The sequence below is a fragment of the Myiozetetes cayanensis genome, unplaced genomic scaffold (genome assembly GCF_022539395.1).
Source record: "Myiozetetes cayanensis isolate MyiCay16 unplaced genomic scaffold, myiCay2020 scf3, whole genome shotgun sequence".
Classification (NCBI taxonomy): domain Eukaryota; kingdom Metazoa; phylum Chordata; class Aves; order Passeriformes; family Tyrannidae; genus Myiozetetes; species Myiozetetes cayanensis.
Genome location: NW_026087521.1, coordinates 30937332 through 30960908, shown reverse-complemented (window position 1 = coordinate 30960908; position 23577 = coordinate 30937332). Strand labels below are relative to the sequence as shown.

General features: G+C 41.4%; 1 protein-coding gene across 1 annotated transcript; it reads left to right on the top strand.

Annotated features, from left to right (window-relative positions):
- Positions 1-10339: 10339 nt before the first annotated feature.
- On the top strand, positions 10340-18968 carry AMIGO2 (adhesion molecule with Ig like domain 2). The gene is made up of 3 exons (XM_050325085.1): positions 10340-10701; positions 16018-16105; positions 17213-18968. The coding sequence occupies exon 3, from the start codon at positions 17286-17288 to the stop codon at positions 18861-18863; it is 1578 nt and encodes a 525-aa protein (XP_050181042.1). The 5' UTR covers positions 10340-10701; positions 16018-16105; positions 17213-17285; the 3' UTR covers positions 18864-18968.
- The last annotated feature ends 4609 nt before the right edge of the window (positions 18969-23577 follow it).

Below are 23577 nucleotides of genomic sequence, written 5' to 3'. Positions count from 1 at the left end.
CTCCAGTCATACTGGCCTTTGTAACATCCTACTGGATACAAGCATGAATACAGAAATCAGCTCTAGGAAATATGGAGAGAAATGTATTAATGGATTCATGTGAGGCCAAGAATAACCCCAGAAGGTGTACAGATTGTCATCCCCTTGTAGCTTCTCCCAATGTTTATGATCATTACTATTGTAGTGATGCTAAAAAACCAGGAAGCTATATTTAAATTCCAAAGAAGCTATTTGGAGTTCAAAATGCTAATCATATTTCCCTTTAGAAAGGGAAGGAAACCTCATAATAGCTCACATATGAATTTTATTGATTTATTTGTGTTCATTAAAAGCAGATGTTCTCTGTAGCTTAAAGGAGCTTACAGTAAAAGTAGACTTGGATGGTTAAAGCATAGCAGTTAGTTTACCTCATGTGCTGCTTTGCAGGCTTCTAGCAGTCAGATGGCTGCTGGAAAATAAACACAGTCATCTGTGAGAGCATAGAAAGTTATCAAATAATAAAGGCTGCATCTGATAAAAACTGATTAATTCTAGTGGCAAAAGAGCAAAAGTCCTTCCACAGATTAGAATGGCATTTCATTTCCACTGCTTGGAATGTAAGCCTCCTATTAAAAGCATTTTAGTTAGTAATGCAAATAAAATTCAGGACTGATTTTTCTGCTATTTCCTGGAACACAGTAGTTCAATAATAAACTTACAGAAAATCAGTTGAAGGCAGATCTGACATTCTGAAAACAAAATTTGCTGTTTTATAAATCTCTTCCTTCTGATTTCTTACTGACATGAAAGATAGAGATGAGTGTGTACTCGGTAAATAAAAACAAATTACTTGGATAACATCATTATCTTAGGCAGACTTAGAATTTGTATTTTAAATTTGTGGTAGATCTGAAAAGTCTTATTAACAACAAATATATCCCATGAAAGGAAAAACGATGATGAGATGAGTTTATTTGAATAAATAGTGGATGGGGTGATATCCATTCTCTCCTGCATTTTTAAAGGTTTTTGAACCAAGCAGGTCAGAAAACTCTACTGTGTCATTAATCAGAATTACCCAATTTTAACTTTAGCCATACCTAGCAATGTGACTCTGTTTAGTCTCTTAGCAATTAGATGAGCCAGCAGCTGCTAAGTGAAAACACCTGCTGAAATTGATTATACCATATGGGCATAACTATTAACAAAGCTGACTGCAGTCCCCTACACTTAAAGACTCAAATGGCAGAGACAATGCACAGGATCTCTCACTTATCCTTCTTCAGGGACTGGGCACTGTAATCCTGTTTCAGCTGTTCTGTTTTCAACACGGTGCCTCAAGGAAATAAGGCTTGTTCAGACAGACTGTCTGTCACTGCAGTTGTATGTCTCCCCAGGGACTTCAAGTTTCAGCCAGACTTACAGAGGCATTGAAGTCTCAGATATTAGACCTACAAGCTTCATAAAAATAATTACTGGGTAAAGGAGAAGTAACAAACAAATACTCTGACTGTGGGAAGAAGAAAAGAGCAAGTGAACATGAGCTTTTTTGCTTTACTGGAGATTCCATATGGACAGGACACTCAGTAGGTGCTCTGTTCATATGAAAATCTTCTGTTGGAGCTTTTAATCAAGTGCAAAAACCAAGATAAAAAAGTTTTCTTGTTTCAGGATTGGAAATAAGTAATTGCTTCTTCAGAACATCAAAATGAGAATAGAAATAAACAGGGAGGCAGACAGGGTAAGTCTCTATCATATACTCTTCCATGCTCCCAAACATTTCTGTGTTACTTAATATTACTGTAGGTGGTGACTAAAGCAATGGCTTGTGAAAGCTTCTCATTGCAGCATTATGGGATTTTTTCTACTAGATCAAAAGATGCTTCTCTGCTTCAATTTTTGGGTAATCATTTTTCAAAATACTCTTTTCCTCCACTTTAAAATTGGTCTCAAGATCTAAACTTGTCAACTTTTTTCAGATACATTTAAAGTTCAAAGTATAAGCTGTTTTGAAATATTTTTTAGATTATTCTGAATATATTAATTTTTCTCAGTTCTCCATTTTACAAAATCCAAGCACTCGGATGCTATCAGCCATCCACGTACAATAGGTGTATTGGAAATGAGTCCCTATTAGAAAAGACCATAACCTCAACTGAGTACATTGATAAGAATATATAGCATGTTTTTGGATTTACTCTTAATAAAAATGTATTCATTTATATACAGGCATTAACCACTACATTGAAACTGGTATACGACCAGTGCCACAAGTAGGTCTCCTAACTTTTGCCAGGTCATATGACTCAAAATATAGTCAAATAAAAAAACCCAGTTATTTCAGTGATTCTTGGCCTCCTTATCAATATCAGGGTTTAAAGGGGATTCTCAGGCACCCCTTACTTGGAACTTAGCCCAGAACAGATGCTGATACTGACTTCTACCTCTGCAGAAGACACAAGCAAGATGGAGAGAGTGAGGCAGGGAATTCCAGTTTCTGCAGATGCAAATATAATTCAGAGCAAACTGCACTGCACAACATTGCAATTGTTTCAGTCCTGAAACACGAGGACCAAAAAGAAGAAAAGGGTTCTCTGCAAAATCCAAAGTATGTCAGAAGCATGCTCAGTGAGAAGGGCCACTTCAGCATTCCCACAGGCACTGCAAACAAGAGGGCAGTTCATGGTCATTATGGATATACATTGCTGCAGTGGACTGTGCTGGTTTATAGTTGTAACAAAAAGAATGAGCAGCCTATTGAACATGATTCTGCATATAAACAAAATTCTTCCCTTACAGTCACTCATGTTGATTTCAAGATGCACGGTTACAAATAATGGGCAACATGTTCTTTTATTTTCTGATAATATATTGCCAGAAAGAATAAGCAGGGAAGCTACATTCATGTCCAGGATCACACTGCCAGTTCAAAACAGATTTTTTCCTTATATATATTTTTTCCCAGAAGTGACTAATGATCATGGATGGTTGTGCTCATCCCTGTTATCAGTTGAAGCCAAGTCAGAGCAGCTTTAGTTTGGATTAATATGGAACATAAAAGCTTTTGTAAAGTAAGTCTTATTCACCAACTTTATTTATTTCCTACATAGTTTTCCCATGTTATTTGTCAGCTACTTGGTAAAAGCTAGTGGTAAAATATCTGCTTTAAAAAAGGACACAGGCTGGAAAAAAGGTGTCATAATAATTGTTAGGAGCTTCAGTTTCTTCTTTTATAAAAGGTAAAAATAAAACATTTGTTCACATCTCCCAAAAAGTATTTCTGGTGCCTTGCAGTCGTAACGTATTGTCATGAGGAGTTACAGGTAACCCTCTTTTGCAGGAATTTGTATGAAGAAACTTTTCCGTCCTTTTCAGCCATGTAATTACACCCACACACACACACCCTGAGGAAACACAGCTGTAGGGTGAGCTGTACTAGAACTGGTGTCTTCATATCAGCCTGGAGGATCCTGCAGCACTGTCATCTGGGGCTCCAGACACTGGTCACGGAATGGAGGCCCCCAGCTGGCACCTTGAGTCATATGGAGAGAAAGAGATGCAGAGGAAGACTGTAGGTGGGGACTGATCTTCTAGATGGGCTTTTTTATTACTTTTATTTTTACTTATTTTTTTCTATGGAACACATCACCTCCTGTGCTCTCTCCCACTCCATAAGTCCAGGAATAAGGCACACTGACCTGACAGATCATGTTAAGACTGACCATTCACGATCTGTCATATCCAGTATGTGGGGTCTTGGAGTAAGAAAGAAAATGTGCAGAAGTACCATGAAAAGTATGAGGGGGATCAGGAGGTAGGAGCCAATTAAATGAGTCACACACTCAATATGAGACACTTCACAGAACCTCCTCAATCTCCTACCAGTGCTGCACATCCACTGAATGGGTTTGAACCATAACTCCTGAGAAGTACGGCCATTCTAGTGCTGTATCCATGAGCAACTACAGCTGAGAGGGTGAGATTGTCCATCTTCCTTTACCTCATGCCTGATATTGCAAATCTAGAGATTATTCACAAATACTTCATATATTGCCATGGGGTAGCTCTAATAGAAAATACACTTGCATGTTCTCTCTTTAGATACTATTTTAGAGTTACCGTAGGAACTCACTACATCACATTATACTGAAAAATGAATCTGGTGTTCTAAAAAATTTTTCTGCTTTATTTTGGGTATATGAGAGACACGTGGTGTTCCAAGAAATAAGTAATGCCTGAGTGCATTCAAAATCACCTTTAAAGAACATCAGCAAGGTTCATTTGCAAGAACTGCATTTTAAAAGTTAAGTTACCTACCTGTTATCACAGAAATGCTATCATACTACTTTAAAAGACAATGCTCAAGGCCATGACAAATTACTTTCCCAAATGTTCTTATTATTAAAGGTTCAACTGAACCAATAACTTTCTGTTAATTTGTAACATTTTCCAAAGTGCTGCCTTTGGAATAGAAAATGAAAATAAATTACCCTCCAGTACTTTACAAAGCCTTCCTTGCATAAATATGTGCTCCAAAGACTTGAACAATGCTTAATAATGTCTCTGGGTGTTTTTGAGGTCTGCAAATTCACACTTAAGGACCATAAAAATGCGCAAGGCACACAAACCAATGACACCTCCATTTTTTTTGAACTTTTAAATTTCAATGTCAAATCTAGCTCAAAAGAAGAACTCACCTCAGAATGTTCATTTATTTTTCATACAAGTTTTATTCTGAAGTATATGCATTCCTAATGAAAAGGTCAACTTAATGTTAGCCATTCTTACTCCCTTTTCAATAGTACTTACCAGCTGGTGGTAATTCTGAGAGAATGAGAACAGATGGCACTGGTGGACAGGTGATACTCCATGTCTCTTTGAGGTTTAAGTGGACGCAAGTGAAAGGAAGTACAGGGGGTGCAATCAGCTGTACAGCGGGACTTCTGAGTTCAGGAGCCCATGCAGCAGCCCCACAACCTGGAAGCCCTTGGCAGCCAAAGGAGACAGACAAGGAGGGAACAGTGCCAGGAGTGGCCCAGGGACATTTAAATGTTAGCAGGGAGCATGAGCGACCCAGAGCACAGTGAATAGGAGGAACAGGTAAGCAGGGTTGTGATACTTCAGTGAGGGTGTGACACAGCAGTTTGCAGGGCAGTTCACACAGGCAGGACAAGCAGGAAGGGATCCTCTCTGACCATACAGGAGTGGCAGAAAACAGATTCGATATCTCATAAGGAAGAGCAAAGACACCCTTGCAGCCCATGTCTTATTAGCCTACTAGTTTAAGCTTCCTCACTTATGCTGTAGACACGCTGTAGAGCTCAATCCCCTGCAGCTGCAGGAGTCACTGAACCAGCCCTGCCAGAGGCCTCCAGCCAAACAGGCCTGCTGATGGTAGACACAGGTCACAGGTTGCCAGGATGCCTTTTGTGAGGCTGGGGCAGACAAACATTTATTTTGCAGAAGGTGTGCTGTGGTTGAATAACTATGTCACCAGGTGAAGGAATTAATAAATGGCCAGTCTTCGCGAGCGAAGATCCGGGGAAGGTCTTTACACCTTCCAGCCTGCGCATTGGATTTTTTAGGTGAGACACAGTGTGCGTGGAACTGAGCCCACCCTTTAATCCTAAGGTTCATCTGCCGGGGCCAAGCGAGCTTGGACGGTGGCAGCGAGGTCCTTAGGACGTAGATGGGTTGCCTTTAAGGGCTAACGAGCCCCACCTGCCCGGGAGTGGCCCTGACCGGGAATCGAACCTGGGCCTCAGCGATGACAGCGCCGCACCCTTAACGACTAGACCACCAGGGGCTCCCAGGTGAAGGAATTACAGGAAGAAGTAAACAGGCTTCGTAATGTTCGAGCAAATGAGCAAAAGAGAGATCAATCATTTCCAGAGACACTACAGTCTCAGGACTCTCAGAAGTCTTGAATCTCGATTGCAGTGGAGAAGCAGGTGGACTCCAAACCCTGCAGGGTGATTAGTCAAAGGACAGTTAGTCAAGGGTCTGTTAAAGATGAAGGCTGGAAGCAGGAGAAGTCACTGCATGTACCAGGAGGAAGATTCCTTCTCAGAATTCAACAAGTAGGACTGGTGCCTTCTACAACAGGCTCTGGAAGGCCACAAAACCGACGAGGTGGATGAAGGCCTTTCTGGGGTAGTGGGACCTCCTAAAACAACACCAGCTGTACCCTGCACCAAGATCTCCTCTGTAAACAGGAAAAGAGGTTAGTTGTAATAGGAGATGCCCTACTAAGGGGAGCAGAGGGCCTGATAGCAGACCAGACCCGACTCTCAGGGAAGTCTACTGTCTCCTAGGGGCTCAGATAAGGGACATTTGAAAACTCTCCAGTCTAGTAAGGCTCTCTGATTACTATCTGCTATTGGTTGCTCAAACTAGCAGTGATCAAAAAACAAAGAGAAATCTGAAGGCAATCAATAGCCTTCAGAGCCCTGGGATGATTGGTAGAGGGATCAGAAGCACAGGTAGTGATTTCCTTGATTCTTCCAGTAATGGGGAATAATATTGATAGGAATAGGCAGATCCATCAGGTCAATGAGTGGCTCTGAATTTTGTGTACTCAGAAAAATTTTGGGGTTTTTGACCAAAATGGAATGATCTACTGGTCTACTGACACCTGACAGGATACACCTATCTCAGAGGGAAAAAGAGTTCTAGCACAGGATCTGGTGGGGCTTGTTGACAGAGCTCTAAACTAGCTTGGAAGAGGGAAAGGGACAAAACCAGGCTCACCAAGCGATGAGTGATGGAACGGTGTGCCAAAACTTGAGGAAAAGCTCAATCGGCCTCATGAGGTGTTGGCTACAATGTACCACACCTGAAACGTTTCTACACTGATGCACACAGTGTGAAGAACAAAAGAGGAGCTTGAAGCTTTGGCCCAGTCCCAGAGATTTGACGTCATTGTTGTAAAGTAAACCTGGTGGAATGAATCCTGTGACTGAAGTGCCCTGCTGGACATTTACAGGCTCTTCAGGAGGGATAGAAAGGGCAGAAGAGGCAGAGGGGTGGTGCTGTATGCAATAGAAGAGTTAGAATTTATGGAGCTCACAGCTGGCACTGGCACCATTGAGAGCCTCTGGGTAAGAATCAAGGGGCAAACAAATAATATGGATGTCACTGTGGGAGTCTGATACAGACCTCCCAAGCCAGAACGATAACACCAACAAATTATTCTTTGAGGAACTAAGAGACACTTCCAAGTCAACTGCCCTTGTCTTTATGGGGGATTTTAATTTGCCAGAAATTAACTGGGAGCATCACAAAGCTGGTACAACCTGGGCCAGAAGATTTCTGAAAAACTGAATGACAACTTTCTGGAACAGGTCCTAAGGGAGTAGACTTGAAAAGATACTCTCCTTGATCTGCTGCTTGTCAACAGAGTGGATCTTCTGAGTGAAATGCAGAGGGACAGCAGTCCTCTTCTCCCTGCTCACTGAAGTACCCTAACGCCCAGACTGGACTTACACTGAAACAGAATTAATTCAGGATGGAGAGACAGGAATCACAAAAAGGAAGATGACTCTGACCCTTTTTACTGTGTGCTATCTAATGGCTATAATGTATATAGCCAGACTTTAAACTGGAGCCTGGAAATCCTGCCTCCTGCATGAGCACTATGGCAGGAAAATCATGCCCTTGCAGAAACAGAGCATAAGAGGAGAGGCGTAGGATATTCTTTTCTTCCAGTACCCACCTCCTAATTAGTCCCTAGAGCAGTAGTTACACTACTCGCTCATGAAGGTATTATAAATTCCTGTAGACAAATAGCTTTTGAAAAAAAAAAGTCCTTTAATAATCAATTTAATCACATAACTGCAATAAAATTGCCATTTTACTAAATAGATTTAATTTTGAAGATACTAGAGGCATTTTTGTATTTGTGGGGGCTTTCAAGATCACGAGGGAAATATTGTTATTAAAAGACCTTATCAAGCCCTATCAGTCTGTCTGGCACTGCACAGGATGTGAAAACAAGAACTGAAAAGCTTTCACTCTAATAGATAGTTTGGTAGAGGGGCAGGGAAACACAGGTAGGATTCTGATAGTTTTGGAAGAAGTAAACAGCTATCAGCAATTCTCTGCAATAAAAATCTCTACTGGTGATGCCAGAAACCTTACATTTGTACAGATTATCAAAAGAGAGGTTTCACATCCTAATTAATGCACTGTGAGCTTCACACAGCTTGTGTCCATGTCTGATCAACAAAGATTTTGGATAGGTACTGTTTTCACATCAGTACTATTTGGTAGAAGAAAACTAATTACCAGTTGTTCTTATCCAAACTAGATTTCAAAAAACAATCTTCAAGTGACAAAAGCACCTTTATGTTGTGAAATAGCACAATGAATTAGACTGCCTCATGCCATGCACTTGTCAACTCTCAAAACCTTTTTCTGGGAACAAAAAATTGCTGGGCTTACAACCAGCTGTTTTCAGACTTACAAGACTCCTGTGGTTCGGAACTCCTTTCAGACCATCCTCTTGATCATGATTTCTCTGCAAAGTCTGCTTATTGGCAGATGGCCTCCCTCTGTAAGCTGAGCAGCTCATGTAAGGATCATCACCACTCCCATCAATTTCTTGTGCATCTGGGCCCTGAGATCTCCAACATAAAAAGCAAATCCCAGTCAGTATTAACAAGAAAAATAGAATTGAAAAACAAAATTCTTATTATCTTAAGTATTAGACTTCCCTTTGATGTGGATCCTGCCTTCCCCAAGGTAATGTCACTATGTCCAGCTCTCATGACTGTAATCTAAATAACTTAGCTACAAGCAGTACTGTTACTTTGCACCTACAAGTGCTCCACACTTACTGAGGTCTGAACAAACTGCAATTAAAATTGTTAGTATTTTAAAACTAATTTAGTTCAATGAAAGTGTGTACAAAAATGACAAATGGACAGCTACTCCATATGCTACCACAGAAGGAATTTTTATTCCATAAGAAGGTCTTTAAGAAGAATGCAGGCTCAACATTTTTAGTCTTGATAGGAGGGGAAGGAAACTGAAAAAGTGACTACTATCCTTGTCAGACTGTATTGGCTATGTGACCAACTTAAATTTCACCCAATAATTTGTAACACTGAGGTCAGCACAAAAGTTTAAGGGTTTAGTCTACATGAAGACAACAAGCTTCTTTAAACAAATGAATATTCCTATGGAGAGTCTGAAAACAAATGAATGCTGAATCAATAACCTGGAGATTGAAATTACTTCAGTGCTGTATAGTCCAACTGCACAGAAATGCACAAATTCAGCACAAAATAAGAATGATGACTAAAACCCTGCATTTTTATGATAAGATAGTGCTTAAAAGGCTTTGAAATCAATAGCAGTATCACCTATATCTCACCAGATCTGTATTGAATCATATGTAACATATACCTTGTACCACACTAAAGAATTTTAGTTTGCCTGTAGCTTGAATTTTGGACAAGATGGAACCCTTGAGCTTTATATGTAGTCATGAATCCTCATATTAAAAATCACTTTGCTTTTGGAAGTGTGATTTGTAGCAGCTTTAATGTGCAAGTCCGTTTGCCGAGAACTGTTCTATAAATTGTATTTGAATGACAGTAAATCCACAATCTCTGTTATTTAATCAACTAGCCTGGGTTTCAGTTTCTAAATTGTGGTGGAAATGTAGTGAGAAACTTCACTGCGGGAGGCTAAAATCAGTGTGAAAAAGAGGGAAATGTGTTCATGGGTTTTCAGATGCAGCTTTGCCTCTTCCTGATCTGGTCACACTTCCTCATTTCCAGCAGCTCTCCCACAGATATCATGGTCAAGAGAATCCCGGTCTAGAGTAATTAATTTTAGATAACCACTTGTATCATTTGATAGACTCCTCTGCTTTCATCAAAGCCCAGTTTACTACGTAGCCTCCGTGGGTTTTGATCATTTAATGAACCGGAGGACGGTTTTCCAGAGCTAACGACGCCTTTTAAATTTATCTGTCCCTTACGAACACTCTGAGGTTCCATCTCCCCTTACGGGGAGTTTTGATGTATTTTAACGGGGGCCGCGTCTTCTGCAAGCGTCCCCTCCTCCGAAAACGGGGCTCCCCCGGTGGCTGCAGAGCCGGGCTGCCTGCCCCCCGCCCAGGCGCCGGGGAGCTGCAGGCCACTCTCGGGGCTGGTGCGCACCGGAGGGGCTGAGCCCACCCCAGCGGCGCAGCCCTCCAGTTGCCGGCGGGGTCAGAGCTGCCGAGGGCCGCGGTCGGAGGGGAGCGGAGTGAGGCGGAGCGGTGGGCAATCCCCGGGGAGGCGAGGGGCGGAGCGGGGGCAGCGGGTGCGCTCCTCCCTCGGGGCACCGATGACTCCGTCCCGCTGGCGCGGAAACCCCACGGGAACGTGTCGGGTTGAAGCGGCGTAGGGTCCGGCGCTGCGCGGCGGGGGAGACCGGGAAGGCGGAGGCAGGAGGCGATAAAAACCCCGTCACCACTGTGATCGGGAGTCTGCTGCCTTCCCTCCTCACCCGCCGCCGGTACCGAGCTTCGGGCCTCAGCTCCGTTCCCGAGGGCAGCTGGCCAGCACTGCCTGCGCCCGCGGGGGAGCGCAGCGGAGCCGCTGCCGCGCTCCTGGGGCCCCCAGATTCCCCCGGAGCCGAGCGGAGCGCAGCATGCGGGGCCACGGCTGGAGGCGGCGGCGGGGCCGGCATCCTGCTCCTCGGACATGAAGTGGTCGCCGGGAGCTCCAGGTAACGCTACCCGGCGGGCTGGCGGAGCATACATCCCCCGGTAGCCGGGATATGGCCTGGGACAAGGTCCAGAGGGGCAGGAGCCGGGGCTGAGAGGGTCCACCGGAGCCGGGGGCGAGCGCAGCCCGGCAGCGGGCGGGAGAGACCAAGCCCCTACCTGCGCCATGGAGAGGAGCGGCAGTGGCTGAGCCTGCCCAGGGAAGTCAGTCAGAGACCCTTCGGAATGCCTGAGTGCCCTCGGTCCGATGCCGGCTTAGCATGCCCGGCCACCGGACTCACCGAAACTTTGCCCTCTGCCGACTCTCGGTAGGAGTCGGGGGGCTGTAGCGGGCAGACCTTGTCGGGAGACTGGCAGGAGCCCCCCCCATCATAGGCAATGGGGTTTCTCTGAAGTTTAGACCATCAGATAAATTTTGGAGGCAGTGAGGATCCTACGCTGGGCAACTAAACTTTCGTAGAATCTGGAGATTCATTGCTTGGAGACTGTTACCGATACTCTAATAGGCACTGCTGCTTATCATTGCGTTTTTTCTTAATTATTTGCTGATCTCCTTAGCAACTGAAGTAGTTTGCAAGGTTTAAGCTTGGTTGCAGCTTGATTTACAAAATAGGATGAATCTATTGTTTCACTGATGCATATTTATTTCCCTTGTACTCCCTCAGAGGGATAAGTGTTGACTTTATGTAGCTGGTACTGCCGTAAAGAGACTGTTGATTATTCCGACTGAGGCTCTGTTGTACGTCACCCAGTTGCTCATCTGTGTCTCAATTTTCTTTAAGCCAAGTGAATTATCATGGGTTTAAAAAAAAAAACACAACTAAACAAAAAAATCTCTCTTCAAAGAAATTATAGTTTTATCTGGCTAAGGTTACTAGGACAAATTAATCTCTAATTCAGCATGATTGAGGTCTGGCCAGATGCTGGCCATAGAGACCACTCCATTTACCAGGCTGACCTCAGGATCAGCTTGCTGCAAATATGATGTAAAGCCATTTTTCATCACTGTTAGTTCCTGCGCCAAACACAATTTAGCCCAGTTCAGGGATTTAGTCCAGTGTATCAAGACATCTCCCAGATGTAGCTCACCAACAGTCTTTGCTGTTCAATCTGTCATGTCACTAAATCTCATGGATTACGATGGTTGAGTAATCCAGATCTGCTCAGTCAGAAATGCTGAGCACAGCTGTCAGGAAGATTTGATGCAGAGAATTCCTTTTCCACTCAGGAGTGATAAAAGCAGAGTAGAACCTGGAGACTGAAGTGAGGTGGCCACTGTAGGAATATTTCCTCTGACAACATCTCCACCCACACACACAAGGAATGGAATCTTACGCAGACCTTCTTATAAGTGTAACTTTTTAGAAGATTAATTGCATAGGATGCCACTAGTCTGTTTATAATTAATGGCTGTGTCATACACTTAAGCAGGATTCGCAAAATTAGGATTAAAAACATGAGTAATTATACTTGTATAATCTTGTTGTTATAAGTTAATAAAACTCTATTCTAAAAGACACTTCTTCTTCTGAGTTTATGAGGAAAGCTTTGTCAAATGTCATGCCAGAAAAAAATAATAGAGCTATGAGAAAACATTAACATCTGAGCCACCACTGTTCCATTTCATGTATTATATTTAACTAATACAGCCCTGATTCATCTGATATGTTGACTGGCATAGGGGGACAGCACCTATGTAGACACTGGAAATCAGTGAGGAGGTGCAAAGACATATGAGTGATCTGTGTGCTGATGAGGCTGGGGCAAGACTCAGGAGAAGACAGTCGTAGGAGATGTGGTGCAAGGGAAGGAGGTAGGGAATGTAGAAATGGTGTGAACCTTCTGGAGGGTGAACTGAGATCTTTAATATTTCCTAGTGTTTGACCTCTCTAGAGACTACTATTCCTGCAGTAGTACAGGGGGGTTGTGTGCAAATGTTTGCATTTTCACTGTGCAGAATGTGCCAGCCAGATGTGGGACTATTTGCATGACCAGGAAAATGCTTTACAGTAGGAATAACATCTATCAAACCAAATTTTTTTTTATGATGAAAAGACTGGTGGTAGTATTTGCAAAAGGATTCAGGTGCTCCAGTCCAATTCACTGCTTAAATTAAGAGATGGGCCACATAAGGATTTTTTTAGCAAAGTCTCGAATAGATAGTTTGGTGTACAGGTCCTCTAGAAGAAACAGCAATAAGCCTGAAGATACTTGCAGGAGATGAGAAAATTGGTGTAGAGATTATTAATGTTGCATTAGTGGGAGAGAGAGCCCAGAGAAAAGGGAAATGAGTGTCTAGGACATTAGTAGATCTTCTAGTGATAACTGATAGTGAAGCTGTATGTTGCCTGGCGTTCCCTTTTTCCATAAGCAGCTGTAGCTGCTCATTACTTTAAAAAGAACCAAACAAAACAAAACCAAACCAACCCAGAAATAAAAATAAAAAGCCACAAAACCAAAACCACAAAATAACACCCCCCCAAAACAAAACAAAAACAAACCAACCAACCAACTACACACAAAACAAAACAAAAACAAACAAAAGAAAAACAAAAAACCCAACCAAACAAACAAAAACACAAAACAAAAAAAAAAAAACACACCAAAAAACCCACAACAAAACAAAAAAACCACATGCATATTACTTGTTTCTGATCACAGAGGACATTTGCTATGATAGCAGGATATGTCCTGCATTTCTTCTCAAACAGTTAAGAAGCATGTGTACCATTATTGCACAGATGATTCATCTCAGAGAGTACTGTGTTTTTGGGAGTGAACGTAAAATATCACACTTAAACACTACAAAGAAGTTATTTCTTTGAAAAGAATTCAAGAACAAAACTCCAAACCATGCCCTTCACTTTACTATAAATGAAAAAACTATTTACCCAGCTCATTCAGAAATAATGGTGAAGTACTTTGCCAGAGTCTGTTGGCACATGTTAGCTGATAGTGTTCAATAGCAATATCTCTTTTGAGAAAATATGCAATATTGAAATTTGTAAAATAGGACTTTCTAAGACCTGAAGAAATGTGACTGGGGTGAAACAAAATGCCACTTTTTAATATAGGGCTGATTGTTGGCTTTGTTCTTCCTTTCCACTTAACACATATGCGTTACTACCCAGAAATGTTTATGCAAAGTAAGTTCAAATGACCACATAGGTTATAAATATTTATGTTGCTCATGCTTGGCTTTGCAGACCATTCTGGGTAACCTGTGTAGAAGATTTGACGAACATTGGTTGAAGAGCAAGTTGCAACTCAACAGTCCTACCCTCCAAAAGGGCAGGAAACTGTTGGGAATGTAGGCACTGCACTGTGAGTTGGGCATGGCAAGGAATGCTTCTGCTCTTCAGTGTACTCTCTAAATAGTCTTGTGTGTCCTATGGTATGTTTAGGGTGTCTATAATTTGGATTTGCCCTGCCAGGCAAGGCAAGTTATCTGAAGCAGTTTTCATTTTTCAGCTTCAACAAGCTTTGAAAATGGGCAACCCAGTTTTCAGCCCTTGCAAGCTTTTCTTGCTCCTCTGAACTCAAAGGTATTATGCTGGTTTACACTACCCACTGCCCATGGGATTTGATTGCAGATTAGCTCAGGAATAGTTGTAGGCAGAAGCAAACCTGCAAGGTTATCTGGTGTATTAAACTTGGTAACCCTTTGAAACCTGGGCATTGACCTAGTATGTCCCATTTGAAGTATTTCCAGGGCCACAGTTATATTCAACATGGGAACTGATTTTTGAAAGTGCTGTTCATCTTGTTCCAAGTGCAGTTATATTAAAAATTAGGCTGCATAGCTTGCAGAACCAGGCATTCAAATGTTAGTGGGAAGGCAACCTATGCAACAGCAGTTTGTCTCCCATTTTGTAGATACTTTATAATACAGTCTTCACACACATGATTTTATGGTATGTGGTTTTCAAATGCCTTGCTTCATACAGTAGACTAACTAAATGACACGTTTAAAAAAAATATTCCTCTGGGTTCCTAACTTCCCATGCAGTTAGAAGCTTCAGTAGGCTGTAAAAGCCTAGAAGAGTTTATGAATCTTGATATTAAGCTTTCATTTAAACCAATTAGTTTATTTTTACAATATTTCTATAGGTAACATCATGTTGCTATATCCCTTGTATAGACAGGGAAGCAAGGAGAAGCCTTTGCAGTCAGAAGTGCCAGCTAGAGTGATGCATTCTGACTCATTTTAGCATTTCTTCAGATCAGTACTTCCCAAACTTAACATACAGAGGTTCCTTATTTTCTAAGTTCCAAGCTGGTGCTTATAATGTGTTCATTATTTTCTAAGAGTCACCAGTTTACATAATTTGCCTGATCTCATAGGAATTTTGTGGCAGAGGCTAGGATGTGCTCCAGTTCTCAGATGTAGACATTTACTGAGCTCCTGATGTAATCACCCTTTCTTTTCCTTTTCTTCCTCAAAACCTGTGCACAGTGTGAGGAAAGGTTTTGGAGGAAAATTTAGCAATCATGTAACCAAAGACTGTATATAAAAATCAAAAATGGCAAGAAAACCTTAATTCTGACACCTTAATTTTTTAGCACTTGACTTGGCAGTCTCTTGGTGGTTTTTTGGGAATGCAAACATCTAAAGCCAATGTGTATATAAATTGTTGTGAAAGGTGAATTCTCCCATCCTGCTGCCTTTATATTTCTTCTTTTAATGGGTCATTAGAAGGTTCAGCTCTTTAGTTTCATAGCACATCTTCTACCACTTGACTTAAGAGTAGCCTGCCAGCTACTGAGCAGCCTGCCAGATTGGCAGAGGGTTAGAGGTGAGGGAAATAAAGAGCTGAGGGGGAGTGGAAATGTTTGCATTTTGCATATATTAATAAATTGCATAGGTAATTTTAGGTTCATAAGTACCAGATATAAATTCTCTGGAGAAATGTGTTCTAAGGTTCACCTCCTGAAACTCTTGCCTCTCTTCTGCTTAGTCCTCTTTACACCCTCCTCATCTGCTTTTCCAGTCTCATATGCCTTGACTGACTTCTGCATCCTTAAAACTACCTCCTCCTCAGTTGCTTCATTAGTAACAGTGACGATGCTCCATTAGCATCCACCTCCCCTGGTTATGCACTTCCTTCCCTATGTATCTCTTCTTTTCTCTCTGTCTGTCTTTGACTGTCTCTCTGCCCTGTTACCCTCCACCATTTAGGTCTTGATTTTAATGTCTTTGTTCTCAAGACTCATCTTTTCTTCATCCATCCTGCATCATCAGAGAATACAGTTTCTCTTTTTATTCTGCTTCTTTCTGTCTGAGGATTCTTTTTTTCTCCTCCTCCCACTGTTCACAGGAAGCCTCCCAGCTCCTGGCCACAGCCACTATCAGCAGCTCAGAGCAGTCATTACAGAGTTCATCCTGCTCAGACACTGCTCCAACAGGTGGGTGAGATTGGAGAAATGAGTGTGAGGGTATGTGGGTGCTAAATACTGTGTTTGAGCTCTGAAGGGGTGATGATAATCAATGCAGATGAGCTTACCTGTGAATTTACTGACAAACTCTTAACAGGTATCCAGGGAGAGCAAGAGAGAACATTGCTCTGCTAGGTATGTGTACATTTTCTTAGAAGATGGCAAAAATCACATCACTTAGCACAGAATCACTATTGTGCCAAATGTTATGTCCCTACTTCAAACAACAGTGACTCTTAAATAGCCTCAGAAAAAGAGTATGTTTGGGGTTTTTCTTACTATTTATATATGAGCAAAATATTTTTTTTCTTTTACTAAGTTTTGAGAAACAGCTGACTCATTCTTACTGAAAGTTCCCAAAACACGTGCCTGAAGTATGCACCAGGCAAAGAAGAATTCTTCCTTAACACTTATCGACAAAGGTAGAAGTAGCCAAATAGGAAAATGTAGAATACAAAATATTCTTATTAAACATCTTTAATAACTTTAAAAATAGACTAATACATTAATTATAAGTTACTGAATTTTAAAAAAAAATTCATATGACATTTAAAGCTAAGAAGTCTGAGAAAATTCTTTTCTTGAAAATGTGTGACATTTTCTAATCATAAAGAAACACATTATAACTGCTTTCTACTAGACAAGAAAATAACATTTTTGGACAAGGCTTTTTCTTTCCTGTACTGGGAATTTTCTATCTGTGCTGATTTGGAAACAGGTAGTGAATACCATTACCAAGTTATGTTCCACAGAGGAACATTTTTGATTTTTAATTTTTTTAATGAACTGTCAGAAATTGCATTACTTGGTCCTAGACTGAAGAATAGTTGCATTCTTTTTGAAGACGAAAAATACTGCATCTATAGTGTATATTTTTACACATGAATGTAGGATTTCATGTTTTTATAAAGCCAATGTTACACTTACATTACCTAAGAATTATATTTTATAAAATTAACTATGTGAAACATTAAGGATTAATTCCCTGTATTTTTCAAAAGGCATGCGTAAGATAATCAGTCAGAGTATGAATGGTAAATGTTAACATGCTGTACCTCTGTATCGCTCTTTTGACAGCAAGTGGTGCAAAACTAAGTGCACGTATAATCTGTGGCAAGGAGCGCTGGGAGAGAGCTAAGAGACAGTGACAATGTCTTTAAACAGGCGGAGGATTCCTACTCGACTTGGAGTTTTTAAAGTGAACTGCAAAGGACTCACATGCCTCTTGGTCTTCACAGTGAGCATTTGTGGCAGTACCCCAGGGATGTGTCCGACAGCCTGCATCTGTGCCAGTGATATCATAAGCTGCACCAATAAGAACCTCAGTCGAGTGCCAGGAAATCTTTATAAATGTATGAAAAGGCTGGATCTGAGTTATAACAGAATTGGGCTTTTGGAGCCTGAATGGGTCCCAGTGTTATTTGAGAAACTGAACACTTTAATAGTTGATCATAATAGCATTAGCAGCATTATCACTGGAAGCTTTTCTACAACTCCAAATCTGAAGTACCTAGACTTGTCATCCAACAGCCTGAAGACACTGGGCAGCCCTGTGTTTCAGGAGCTAAAGGCACTGGAGGTTCTCCTGCTGTACAACAATCAGATAACGCAGATTGACTCTTTAGCATTTGGAGGATTGTACAATTTACAGAAACTATACTTAAGCTACAACTTGCTCTCAAATTTCCCACTGGACTTATATGTTGGAAAACATAAACTGACAGACCTGGCGTTACTGGACGTTTCCTTTAATCGCATCCGGTTAATGCCTATTCAGCGCTTGAGTTCAGTGCCAGCTAAACAACTTAGTGGAATTTATCTTCATGGCAACCCATTTTATTGTGACTGCATCCTGTACTCCATGCTAATCTTCTGGTATCAAAGGCAGTTCAGCTCAGTGGTGGACTTCAAAAATGAGTACAGCTGTTTGTTGCAATCAGACCCAAAAGGTCACAATAAACTACCTTTACTGCTCGACAACTTTCTGAATTGCTCTGAAAGCACTGTCAACAGCTCTTTCCAAGCCTTTGGGTTTATTCACGATGCCCAAGTTGGTGACAGGCTGATTGTACACTGTGACAGCAGAATCAGTGATGTGGGCACACACTTTGTTTGGGTTAGTCCAGACAATAGATTGCTGGAGCCAGACAGGGAGACCAATAACTTTAAGGTGTTTCCTAATGGCAGCCTGGAGATAACAGATGCCCAGCTAGAGAACTCAGGGTTGTATTCCTGCATTGCAATAAATAAGAAAAGATTATTAAATGAAACCATAGAGGTTAGAATAAATGTTAGCAATTTCACAATGAACAGGTCCCATGCTCATGAAGCATTTAATACAGCTTTTACCACCCTTGCTGCCTGTGTGGCCAGTATTATTTTAGTATTGCTGTATCTCTATCTGACCCCCTGCCCATGTCAATGTAAGGCAAAAAAAAAGAAGAGGAAGCTGAACCAAAGCAGTGCCCACTCTTCTATATTGAATTCTACAATGCCGCAAGAGCTGAATTCTGCAGTGACAGCAGACGAGAAGAAGGCTAGCACTGGTAAACGAGTGGCTTTTCTGGAACCTGTGCATGAACCAAAGCACAGTCAGAATGGGAAAGTAAAACTGTTTCCTAATGACAGCGTCATTACTGAGAGTATCTTAAAAACTACTCGAACAAAATCCGACTCTGATTCTGTCAACTCTGTGTTCTCAGATACACCTTTCATGCCACCAACTTAGTTTGCTGCCTGTGTTTGTATTGTGCAGTTATATTTCTGAATACCTCCTTTGCTTGTAGCAACCATCAGGAAAAACAAATAAAAAGAGATAAAATGTTTTAAAAAATGTATGTGTTGTTAGTCCTTGAACTGCGTCTCCTCTCTGTGAGTGCAGGGCCATGCAACAGTGATACCTTGTTTGGGAAAAGCAAACAGCGTGGTATTAATGTGATTGTCTTCAGTGCAAGTATAACCTTAGTTTTACCTTCTGGTCCATACATAGAAATTTCCTGGGTGTGTTTAAAGATGGTTTCAGTGCATATAGCTGACCTTCAGAGGCACATGCTGCCCCCCATGCAACACTCTTGGTCGTGCTGATAAATCAGCTCTTCTGCAGTGAGCACAGAAGCAAATTCACATGGCTACTGAGAAAAATGTCCAGACTTCCTGATTCCTTTCACGGGCTTATAAAACTTTTACGTAAAATCACTAGGAGGAATAAGTCATAGCTTTTATTGGACTGCACTGGGTAAATGTTTATGGCCTTCAACTGATAATGTAGTTGCAAGTAATTGCTTGAAAACATTAAATGAGGGGCATTGTAATGATTTTATTCAAAACTTAGTCATGAGATTACTTGTGAGAAGTCAAGTGCTTATATTAGTTTATAAATATTTCACAAAATGAAAACACGTAAGAGTTAACACACCACCTTTGCAGTTGCCTTAGTCAAAGAATTAAAATTGTCAGTCGTGATTGTCAGAGCTGTGATAACTGGATTGATTCTAACCAGTTTTCTTAGCCTCCAGTGCATACTGTATGCTTGGTGTCATGTGTGGTGAACAAATCTACCACCATTGCCGTGGCTCCCACTTCATCTTAGAGGTGGGTGGCTTCTCTTCAGAGATCACTTCATGAAATAGGGGAAATATTTCAATTATTTTTTTCACTGGCACGTGGTTCCTGCAGCCTTACTAAATTTGCTTCCAAAATTTTTTTCTTAAAAGAGGAAATACAGTATTTGGACAAACTCATGGAAAGTATAGAGGACTTTATACACTGTAAATATAGAAAACACAGCTTTTGTTTAGACTTGGCACTTGTCTCATAAGTACTGCTTTTTTCCTTGCCCAAATGTAGCATGGTCAAAGTTTATAAATCGTGTAAGACTGATCTGGACTGTTTATGCAATATAGGTTGCATGAAGTGTTGTGTTATTGTAATAAGCATATGGTTTTATTTGCTTTTTCTTTTTCTGTTTTATTTGCCTTTTTCTTTATTTAAGCTTGCTTACATTGAGACTGGGCTAGACTTTGCCAGTCTTCCCCACATTGATAAGCAGCAACTTCAAAGAGGTTTTTCAAGGAATTACAACTTACCAAAGACAAGTAAATGGAGCATATCTGTCTCACTCTATTCTGGGAAAATATACTGACAGGGTAAAGGATGAACAAAATGCTAATCAAAGGGCTACGTGGTGTGGCAACTGTTATTTATTTCTGAGAAGCTTACTGTAACAGCTACTGGCCATTTTTTGTGATTTCTTTTGAGAAGTGTGTTATCATGCTAAAGCTCATATCGGGCTGAGCCAAAGCTATTAGCAACTGATTTGCCTCAGATAAATCCTGATGTAGCTAATTGTTTGAAAACAAGCTATCTGACAAACAGATTAGCTCAGGAAACAGCATCTCTGTGTTGTGTGCAAGGTATATGGAATTAGCAAACTGCTGGAGATTTTAATGGAGATATTCTGGGAAATGGAAGATCTAAGGTTTTTTGAGGCAGAGAATAATAAATATTTAGGAGAGGAAGATGACCAGGAGTTTGTATCTTTTAATATGTAAATTTAAAAATAGCTTCTGATATCAAGCAGGTTAATGTCGTTTCATAAAGCTTTTTCTCTCTTTTGCCTGTGCATATGCAGTAAGCCAAAATCCATATTTTTATATATAAGGTATGGTGAAAGATCAGTGATTGTCTTTGCTAAAATCAGTTATAGGGTTGGGTCATCTGTCAGTGAGGCAAAGATTTGGCATTGTCTTCTTCTCAAAGAATTTTTTTTAGAAAAGATTTAACCAAGCTACACAATCTGCTGTCATACCACATATGTGATGGATGAGTGTCCTCTGTGTTGTACAAGGAGATGATCAGGGACCCAGGGCCAAAGGACTGAAATGGTGGTGAGGCAGAGTGGGAAATGAAGACACAAATACTCTGTGGAAAGCTGTACAGATCAGTTACAGCACTGGGCAGATGTTATTATCTGTTGTTATACATGAGGTTAATTGATCCAGATTTTGATGTTTACACAAGAGCACTGATGGTCAGTTCCAAATTAGGCTGAAAAAGAAAACATGCTGTTATCAGTGTGTCCTCTCCTTAGCAACTACAGCTGAGCAGGTGGACTTCGTGGCTGTTCACAGTGCAGGGCAGTGACACTCACTGAGCATTTTAAATGTATATATTGTAGTCTTAAATAAAAAGAAAAGACAGAGATCATTCAGCCTTTTTTCCACAGGGTTGCTGCCCTGTAGCAAAAGTGTGGGGATTTGTGGGATAAAAGTAGTCCTGACAGATGACTAGAGAAGTTGAGCATTGATCTAAACAGCAGATATTCATTGTGACTATTAACTGGCTGTATTTTACTGACTGCTTCAAAGCACTCACAGTTGTAACTGTGATTATGAATAAGGTGGTAAACCCAAAGCTTTTGAAAGAGATGTTGGCTTGTTTTCCACTGCTTTATATTATCATAGCCTCATTCAGTAGGTGCAAATTTAATAAAGATTTTTGAAGTCACTACTGAATATTTATCATATAGCACTGACATTGTAAATCTACAGCCCCAGTCCTCTCTTTTCTTAGAAAGCTGTGGAAAGCCAATGCAGCTCATCTGTTCCTTCCCTGCCATCGCAGTGTAAGCCCCATCAGGGCTGTGAGCGGGGAGCTGGTGCTGCCATCCAGCTCCACAGCTTTGCAGCACTCTGGGTGGTTGCATGGGCAGGAGGGGCTGCCCAGATGCCACACCTGCAGCTCTGGTGTCATCTGCCTTCCTAGAAAGGCTTTGTTGATAGTCCTGCCCTACCACCATGTCTTATCTGATAGCCTGTGTCCTGAATTTCTCATTGTTGTTTCCATCAACTACAAAAAAGCTGAATGACATTTTTAATGCAGAGAGAGCTCAGTTCTGTGAGGTGTTGAGTGCTCTGGTACCAGTCCAGATATGCTCTTAAAAAGGGTCTGCAGTAAGGCAGAAGTACCAAGCTACTGGAAAGAGATCTGTCTGGCCATGTGGTCACTTGCTGCCTCTGCAAGATACCTGGAGTGAGATATTCCTCATGCTGCTCCAATAACCCCAGGTGGTTTTACTCTCCCTTGTATTCTTTCCAGTGCCTGAGACCATGCCACATAGGTCATAGGCAGAGATCTAAGCTATAGCTTAACACTGCGTCTTTTTGGGGAGCTGCTATGAATATATGTCCTCCACCACTGTAACAGTAGTGAGCAACTTTTACTTAAGGGACTGTTGCATCGGTTCCAGCTGGAATAAAAAATAAGGGTAATGGCTGCAGACAGCTCTGGGAGATCATGTCCTTGCCTCTTTGTGTTTCCAGTACCTCATATGCCTGCAAAGCATCAGCTTTTGTGGAGGGGTTGTGTGAGGCCAGTATGAAACCTCTCAGGCCAGTCCTGAGGGGAGCAACAGCAGCTGTGCAACCACATTATTCCCCTGTTCCCCACCTGTAGTGGCAGGAGAGAGGGTAGGTTGCTTGCTGGTCATCTCTTCTGACCTCAGTAAGATCAAGTGTCTGACCGTGACCACCTCATGATGAACAGATCCCATGTCTGACTGTCCCTCAAATACACTGAACAGCTGCCATCCAAGTTGGAAGCCAAGGGTGAACTGAAGTGCTTTCCTGATATCAGCCTGATACTGCAGTTGGTTCTGACAGCCGGCACCATGTTCTTTAAGGCCAGGTGTTTACCCCCTGCTTCTTGGGCAAATGGTGCTCCAGGTAGTAATGTATCTATTTCCTTAGCATCACTTCTTCGAAAAAATGGATGTCTGAGGACTGCTAATTCTTGGCAGTGTCAAAGAACTAACAGATTATATAGCTCATTCTTCTGAACAAGCAAAACCCCAGGGCCAAGTTGTGATTAAACCATAAACTTTAATTTAGGTTTGCACAAGATGATTTCTTCCTGCTAGTTTAAAGGCTTTCTGAACCTGCTTCAGAGTGCTTTTATACCTTGTGTGCAGCTTCTTCCTGATAACCTCTCATGTCTCTGAACTGGTTGAGAATAAACCAGCCACTACAGGCCAAGTCATACAATTGTGGTCATCCCTAAAGTAATGCAGCTGTGACAATCCCCTGTGGGCTACAGGCACTGACTGTCCCACCCAGCACACATTTCTGTTCTCTTCTGCAAGCCTGAATCGTCGCCATTTGGCCATGGCAAGTGCTGGGCCCATTCCCAACCTCTTCCTTCCTTGTGCACTTTGTAAGAACAGGCTCTCTGAAGACGGTTTCTGGATGTACTGCAAAGTTGCTGTAAGGGATTATTTAAATTGTTTAATTAAAACAAATACTTCTAAATGAGAGCTAGTATTGGTAAGTAGTAGCTTTTGAGAAGACAGGATACGTTTCATTTACAGAATGAGCAATTTAGTTTTTACTGACTTTCTTTTTACTTCTTTGGTAAACAGTACTTTGATCATTAAATATGTAGAGAAA

Bases quoted from the DNA above. Each gene is read 5' to 3' on its own strand.
- AMIGO2 (XM_050325085.1), top strand. From the start codon at position 17,286: ATGTCTTTAAACAGGCGGAGGATTCCTACTCGACTTGGAGTTTTTAAA.